We start from the raw sequence: 8810 nt of genomic DNA on the forward strand, positions 1-8810 counted from the left end.
GGAACGTGAACTTTTAGCTGGAAATCTGTTTCTGTGGGGGACACATTGAATTTTATTAATGCCATAGGAATTAGTGCTGGAAGGGACCTTAGGGATCAGTAGACAAACATAGACAAACATTTTTTAAGCCTGCTCTATACCAGGTCATATTCCAGATCTTGAAGGTACAAAGACAAAGATAAACTAGTTCTTATATTCTAGAAGGGGAGACAATATGTACATATGAAGGTTATATAGAACAGATTATGATGGTAGAAAATGATAGATCTGATGACTAATGGTACCAGTGAGGAGTTGAGGACTGTTACTGAAATTATGAACTTAGTCTCAGAAGGGGATGTCCTCAATAACAGTAAGAAAAGATGATTTGGGTAGAAAAGGAAATGAAGACTATTTTGGACATGTTAAACTTGAGATGCCTTTGAAGCATCTTATTCTAAATGTCCAATAGGTAATTGCTGATGTGGGACAGACAGATGTTCAGAAGAAAGACTGAAATAGTTATCATCATTAAATCCATGGAAGCTGTGGGCTTGCTACCCAAGTGAATGTATAAAAAAAAGAATAGAAGAACTTGGACAGAGCTTTGGGTACAGCCACAGTGAAAGATGGAAGATGGAAGAAAATCCAACAAAGTGAACAACAGAGCAGGAAACGCCAAACGCTCAGGAGAAGGAAGAGCAGAGAGTGGACAGGAGGAGAGGGAGAGTCAGCAGGGAGAAATGCTTCAGAGAATTTGAGAAGGATGAGGATTGAGGAAAAAACCATTAGATTTGGCAATTAAGAGACTCTGAAAAGTTTCAGTTGAATAATCAAGTCAGAAGTCAGATTGCAATGTTTAGAAGAGAGTGAGCCAAAGGGAAGTAAAGGGATACAATAAAGATAGCTTTCTGGAATTTGATAGAGAAAGGGAGGATTTAGCTTTCTCATCTCCCTCACATGAGGAAACTGAGATTCAGAGGGGATGATCCAATACCCTGGAGGTGACTGGGTCACACAAGTTTGTGACTGATAGGCTCAATCTGTAGAGAAGAGGTTGAGATTGCGGCGTCATTCTGCACAAGCCAATTGACTCAACTGCTTCTCTGACTGTATCCTGATTCCAAATGAACCACCCTGAAGTTTTGTGCCTTGGATTCTGTCAAGGGAAAATTGAAGGAATGGCATGGTGGGAAGGAAGGAGGGTTTGAGCAAGCGAGGCACAGATAAGGTTGGTCAGTACAAACCCATCACTGACACAGAGAAAAAAGTTCAAATTCTACTGTATCATCTTATATAAAATGATAGGATTTTGAGCTAAGGATCCATAGAGATCACCTAATGTAGAAGTTCTTAGCTAGGGTCCATAAATTTGGTGTTTTGTTTTGTTTTGTTTTTAGGTTTTTGCAAGACAATGGAGTTAAGTGTCTTGCCCAAGGCCACACAGCTAGGTAATTATTAAGTGTCTGAGGTTGGATTTGAACCCAGGTACTCCTTCCTGACTTCCAGAGCTGGTGCTCTACCCACTGCACCACCTAGCTGCCCCCCCATAAATTTGTTTTAAAAAGGATTTTTGATAATTGTATTTCAGTTCAGTTGGTTTCCTTTGAAATCCTTTGCATTTTATTTTCTTCATTTATAAACATTATTCTAATTAGCATGGTGGCATAGGCCTGTATTTCTTGCTTCTGAGAGGCTGAGGCTGATGGATTGATTGAGTTTGTAAGTTTTAAGTTACTGTGGGGCTAAAGCCAAACTAGGAACTCATTAATAAGAGAGAAAAGACCACCAAGTTGCCCAAAATCTGTTGAATTGGCCTAGTTCAGAAAACTGGAGATCAAAGCTTTCTAGGTGAGGCAGGGAAACCCATCCTCAAAGAAATAAACAAATCCTGAGAGGTTTGGAGGTTTTTCCAGACTGCCATAGGAGTTCTATGAGCAAAAAAGGCTTAAGAACCTCTGATCAAGTCCAATGCCCCCCTCTTTGTAAAGGAGGAAAACGGGAAGTAATTTGCACAAAGTGAGTCAATGTGTAGATGGGCAGGCTGGGATTTGAATTCCTACCCTAGGATTTCAGATCCATTAGGTTTTCCCTTAAACAAGTGTTTGGGCAGTGATTGTTAAATTTTTTTTGTCCTTGAGTGTCATTGGAAAAGTGTCTTTTAATGCCTATGATGAGAACTACCAAGGTTTTCTCTGTTTCCAGGTGCTTGTTTATAAGGATGATTTTACATCAGAAAGAGCTGATCGGGAACGGGCACAAAGCACAATACAAGAACTTAAGGAAAAACTTGCAACCCTGCAGCACCAGCTATCCAGGAGGCAGGTAAAGCACGGAAATAAAACCAAAAAGATTTTTATTGTGAATTTCCATTTAAAGGTAAAATCAATCAACCAATTGTGTATGAAGTATTGCCTCCAGCTGTCCCTAGTATGAAGATGATTCTTCATGATTTCAGACCTGGCATTGCCCCAGGAGTCCGGAAGACCTGAATTCAAATATGACATCAGACATTTAGTGAGGTCATCCTGGGCAATTCACTTAACCTCTGCCTGCCCTAGTTTCCTCAGCTGTAAAATGGGGGTAATCAGAGGGTCAAATCATCAAAGAGGTGATATGTACAATAGTGCCTAGTATTTAATAAATTGTATCCCCATCCTTTCCCCAAGGAATAACTAATAAAAATATCCAGCATTTATAGCACACTTTTACAGAACCTGCATTTAAATATAGTTAACTTTGTCTGAGCTTGGCAAATAAATGAGAAGTAGGCTTCTACTAATCCACTGAACCAATAACTTATTCCTATTAATAAAGCCATTTTTAGAGTTTTAAATTTATTCTAATCACTTAATGACTTTTGTCCTTTAGAAAAGAAAATATAAATGTATTACTGTGATTTAGTAACATTTGTATTTTCTTAGCCAGAATTATATTTATTAGGGATGCAGGGATGGTTTATAGATGCTAAATTCAAGAAGAAAGCAGGATCAAGAATAAAAAGAAATCACATAGGAATGGGAAGGAAAAGAAAATAAGCAGTTAATGCCGTGAAATAATTATAAACAACAGGGATGAAAGTGGAGCAGACTCTTAAAGATTAGAAATATGAACTTTTAAAATTATACAGCTATGGAGTTACTTGAGTGTGTAAATTTTGTGTGTATGTGTGTGTGTAAATTTCTTTTGTGTTTCACAGCAATCCTGTGATTATGCCCATTTTACAGATAAACAAAATGAAGTTGAGAGGTTGAGTTACACAGCTAGTAAATCCCTGTGTAAGGTCTTCCTGAGTCCAGGCTCAGAACTCTTCTCTTTTATGCCATTTTCCTACCTTTACACACACACACACACACACACACACACACACACAGACGAAAGAAAAGAAAAAAAATCTTGTCCTCAAGAAATTTACATTCTACCACTAGAGGTATTGTGTATGCACAAGTTCATATAAGATCACTTAGAGTAAGGTGGGGGTATCAGGAAAAGTGACATTTGAATTGAGCTTTAATTATAACATTTTAAAATATAATTTTTTAAAAACTAAATTTCAAAATTTCAAATGTGTAGTGGTTAAATTACTTTTGTGCAATAAAAGAAATGCACTTTTCCTCTCTTGTTTTTAATGGAGAGTGAGGTTTAGAGCCCAAAAGGGATCTTAGAGATCATCTTATCTAATTCTGTCATTACACAGATGGGAAAACTGAGAAAGTTAAGTGACTTGCATAAAGTCACAGAGGTAGTAGCAACAATGATGCAACTACAGATGATTAGTGTTCCTGAAAGTTCCTCAAAAATGAAATCAGCCACAGGAAAGCCACCAAGATCATCCAGATTCTCCAAGGCCCAGCTCAAGTCCTGCCTTTAGGGGCAAGCCTTCCCTGAGTACCCTGACCCACATACCTAAAAACACAGATTCAGAGTTAAAACGGACCTAATTCTCATTGCACTCAAGCTGCAGAAGCAGAGTGGTAAACTCTTTCCCATTCTTTGTACTTCACTCTGAATGTTCGAGACTCAGCTGAGTTGTAAAATCTTTTTGCTCTCACTTATCCTCAACCTGAGCCCATTCCACTAAGGATGGTGTTTTCTGTTTGGGGACTTAAATATTCAGCCCAGTTTTTCTCCTGAGGGATGCAAGTCAAGATTTGACATCAGGTTGCTATAACAGGGTGGGAGAGAGTGTATCTGACCATAAGCATGTGGATACTCTAGGGTGTAGCAGATGGTGGTGAGAAGTCTGGTAGCACGCTGTGTCCCTGTAGACAACAAGGGAATATCAGCTCCGAAGAAGGGAGGCCCTCTACACACGGAAGGCAGAGAGGACATGCTCAAGTGGGCACTGAGTGTCAGAGAATTTTGCGGTGGTAAGGGGTCGTATTTTAATTTATATTTTTATCTCTCCTCATGACTAGCAATGTGCTCTTCTCCTTCAAGATGCTAATAAATTCTAAATAGTTTTTAAATGTGCAAGGAGGGAAGGTAGTAAAGAAGAATGAACACTGGCCTGCAAGTCAAAAGATCCAGGTTCAATCTAATGACTTCCCATGATTGCTTGGTCTCAGTTTCCTCATCTAATAAAGGGAATTTTTGGACTAAGTAACCTGAGAGATTCCTTACAACTAATTTATGACCTGTGGTCAAATCCTGGCTCTGCCACTTAATGCTTGTGTGGCCTTGGAGAAGTCGCATTGCTTCTCTGGTCCTCAGTTTCTTCATCTGTAACAGGACTGATTTGGACTTGCTGATTCTGGATTCAAGATCTCTTTTACTCCTAAATCTGTGTTCTTAGGAATGTGGGTTAGGGTAGTCAGGGAAGGCTTCCCAGAGGGTAGGACTTGAGCCAGGCCTTGGAGGATGAAGAGGATTTAGATGGTCTTGGTGACTTTGATATCACTTTAGAGGAAAGCAAAAAGGAGTGTCTTCAGTCAGACACCAAACACTTAGTATGTGCCAGACACTGCATTAAACACCAGGGAAACAAAGCAAGGCAAATACATAATGCTTGCCCTCAAGAAGTGTACATCCTAAAGGAGCAAACAGCATGCAAAGACTGTGTCTACGTCTGTATGTAAATGGAAGGTGACCCTAGAGGGAAAGGATTTCTTGCAGAAGGTGCAATTTGAGAAGCAAACCAGGAAAGCTGAGAGGCAGAGGGCAAGGGGCAGACCTTCATCTCAGGGCACTTTCTGCAAGAATTTTGTCTGACACGCTTCTATCTAACTAGCTGACAGTGAGCTTTTCCCTTCTCAAATTTTCACAGACCAGATCATTCCTTTGTCCTATCTGGTATTTGGCACAGTAGACAGTGATAGACTTGGAGTCAGGAAGACCTGAATTCAAATTGTGCCTCAGATACTTACTAGGTGTGTGACCCTGGGCTAGTCACACTTCAGTTTCCTCATGTGTAAACAGCACGACCTCCCAGGATTGGTGGGAAGATGAAATGAAATGAAATAACCTATTTAAAGGACTTTTCAAACTTTAAAAACTTAAGTGATACTTATTATTGTCAATTCTCCCTTGTATATCCCTATTTATAGGTGTATAGTTTCCTTCTGAGAGCAGGACTTGTCCTTTTTTTATTTCTAGGACCAAACATAGTGTCGTGCCATAGGTGCTTAATAAACATTTACCCAAGGTGAGATTATCGGAATGTAAAACTGTATAGCTGACTTCCATAAGAATGGTAAATCACAAGTAACTAAACATCAGGGAATGGCCCAAAGACTCCTAACTCTGTCTTTCCCTTCCCACAGGAGTCGCGAGAGACGACAGGCCACTGTAGGATTCACACGGGTCACAAAAACCACACCCAGCGCCTCGAGACAGATGTCACAGAGGCTTTACTCAGGGCCGAACCACTGAGCACGAGGAGACCGGTCTCTCAGCCCGAACAGCCTGAAATCCAAGCAGACAGAGGACTCTCAGGCCCTGATCTGAGAGGTCAAGGTCAAGGGGACCTTCACTGCCCTCACTGCATGAGGTTCTTTCATGATGAGGAGGGTGAAGAATTTCTTAGACATGTGTCCGAATGCTGTCAGTGACCAAGTCACCAGAAGAAGTGGGTCAAAGTTAGGGCCAGGATGAATCAGCCGAAGAAACTCTGCAGCCATTCGGCTAGGCAATCTGGTCCCCCGAAGAGGTATGATTCACTAAAAATTTGGAAGCAAAAATGGTAGAACTGATCTGCCAATGGACCAGTCAGCCATCCAGGGCTAGATCTCATTTAGAGCTCATTGGAGCTCTGTGACATTCCAACTCCTGCCAAGCCCACTGGAGTGGAGAAGAGGAATTAGCTATCGGACCTCTCCAGACGGGGCAGGATTAGGTGACCTGGTAACCAGCTGAGTAAGGTTCCATCCCTTCAAGGATGAGCTGGGAAGAGGAAACACAGTTATCTTTCTGTTGAAGAAAGCATCAGTTTCTAATGGTCAGAATTCTGACTGAGTCATTTATACCTGGTTTCAGTTCAGATAAAGATGGTCCAAACTATTATTCACTTTGGGCGGTGAAGCTGTAGAAGATGGCTGGGGGGAGAGTTTGAGTCAAACTTGCCCATCTTTGGGAGGGATGAGTGTTAGTGGGTGTCCTTCCTACTGACCTTGGAGAACATGAGGCCTATCTATCAGATATAGGACTAGGACCCCCTACCCCCACTCCTGATGCTACATCAGAGCCTTCATATGCTGCAGTGAGTCGGGTACAGAGTGTTGAAGTCTGGAAGGCATTCAGATCACAGATGAGCCAGATTTGGCTCAAGGAGTTGAGTCTGAGCATCACTGCCTGTCTTAGTGAAAGGCGGGGATGGAAGCAACAAAGGCCTTCTCTATATTTGCACTGGTGTACCTTGTATTGGCAAGTTGCAATTTTTTTTTCCTTAGATATTCATAAGTTTATGTGAAGAATTATAAACATATTTTATATTCACTTATTTTTATAATAAAATATATTGATTTGACTATTGATGTTTTCATGTGTTTCTTTATGTATAACTCAGATTTAAAAAGATTGAATAATGTAAAACTATTGGTAAATTCTTATGGACAGAATTTTTAGGACCTTCTTGGACAAAGTATACCTATCATTGGGGGCCGATGATTGTGGGTCAAAACTAGAAGACCAAACTGAAAGGAAAGAAATGAATTAAATTAACACATTAAGGAATACTATTTTTTTTTTTTTGTGGACGGGGAGTGGGGAGCTTTTTTTTTGTGGCAAGGCAATGGGGTTAAGTGACTTGCCCAAGGTTACACAGCTTGGTAATTATTAAGTGTCTGAGACCAGATTTGAACTCCGGTGCTCAATCCACTGTGCCACCTAGCTGCCCCTTAAGGAATACTATTCTTGTTGAATAGCAACTTTGGCTACTTGGAATAGATTCAGGCCCACTTAAAGGGTACAGCTAACTGCAGCATCCTACAGCAGCTTAGGCTAGAAAAACAAAAGATTTCATAGGAAAGGGAGGAATCAACCAAGGAAGAATGGGGGAATATTTGGAATGTAACTATAAGAAAACATTCCCTGTTCAAGGGTGAAAATAATCAAATAGTTTTATAATCATGGAAGTTCTTTTAGAATCTCTTATCCAAGGAAATCAAATAGTGGATGAGACTATCCACTTGACCTTGACCTTGTATACAGTTTGTTACATTTTATTTTCTCTTGTATAGAAACTGGATACTCTCTACTATTAGGCTACTAGCTAATTGGGGGATTGGTTCATCAAGTTGTTGCAGAATAATTGTGGTTTCTGTTTCCCTTACAAGGCCAAGGATAGATTCCTGGGGCATTCTATCAGAGACCTTCCTCTAGAATGATATCAATCTACTTCTTACTTCCCTTTGGCAGTAGTTGTTCAATACACTCTGAATCTTCCCATTATCTGGTCTATATTTCATTCCACACGCCCCTGTATTTGGCATGCAGTACGGGCTTAATAAATGCTTACTGACTGGCTTGCTTTTGCTGTCTTATTGACAAAGATAGGAGATGTTTTGTCCAGTCCCGTGCTGTTTTTCCAATTTTGTATTCCCATGGCTTACACATAAGGCTGCATTAGCAGCACAAGGTTTTTGAAAACGAAGTCCAGTGATTCTAGCTTTACAGAATTTCTGACCAACCGTTCTGCTCCATTTCCTCAGTCACCATACCAGTCTGAGAGTTTTTCAAAAATGAAATGGAGCAATTCTGGCATGGACTTGTTTTTGGTGGAGCCACACTGGCTCTTAGTGATCACTGGTTTCTAACTAAATTTTCACTAACCTCTTTCATAAGATGTTCTGGAAGTGAAGTTAAGCTCACTGGTCTATAGTTTACAGACTCTAGTGTCTTCCCACCCACTTCTTTTAAAACTACATGGGGGGGGGGGGTCAGCTAGGTGGCTTAGTGGATAGAGTACCAGCCCTGGAGTCAGGAGTACCTGAGTTCAAATCTGGCCTCAGACACTTAATAATTACCTAGCTGTGTGGCCTTGGGCAAGCCACTTAACCCCATTGCCTTGCAAAACCTTCCCCCCCCAAAAAACCTGCATTGGGGATGTTTGTCCATCTTATTCTGTGCTCCTGTCTCATCTGTCAGAATTCACCAGGGAGCAGTAGAAACAGCTTAGCAATTCCATCCAGCTAGATGTACCCCCCACCCCCATCCCCTAGGCCTAGAATGCACTGAAGGCAGCTAAATACTCTCATTACTTCATTGCTCATCTTGGGAATTTGACTTAGCTCATCTACTTGTGTTCTTTCCTTCCCAGTCTGAAGAGTGGCTGGTGTAGTGGAGAAGAGTCCTGGACCTGGAGTCAGGAAGACCCAAGTTCAAATCCAGCCTTA

The 8810-nt window shown here is 40.9% G+C and overlaps 1 protein-coding gene across 1 annotated transcript in view; it reads left to right on the top strand.

Moving 5' to 3' along the window:
• The window catches only part of TNIP2 (TNFAIP3 interacting protein 2), a 31867-nt gene extending 23539 nt beyond the window's left edge, over window positions 1-8328 (top strand). The window contains exons 5-6 of the mRNA XM_074229908.1: window positions 2185-2304; window positions 5742-8328. Of these exons, the coding sequence (XP_074086009.1) occupies window positions 2185-2304; window positions 5742-6029 (408 nt within the window). The 3' untranslated portion in view covers window positions 6030-8328. The remainder of the gene's footprint in view (window positions 1-2184; window positions 2305-5741) is intronic.
• Window positions 8329-8810: the final 482 nt, after the last annotated feature.

This window comes from Macrotis lagotis, chromosome 3 (assembly GCF_037893015.1).
Source record: "Macrotis lagotis isolate mMagLag1 chromosome 3, bilby.v1.9.chrom.fasta, whole genome shotgun sequence".
Lineage (NCBI taxonomy): Eukaryota > Metazoa > Chordata > Mammalia > Peramelemorphia > Peramelidae > Macrotis > Macrotis lagotis.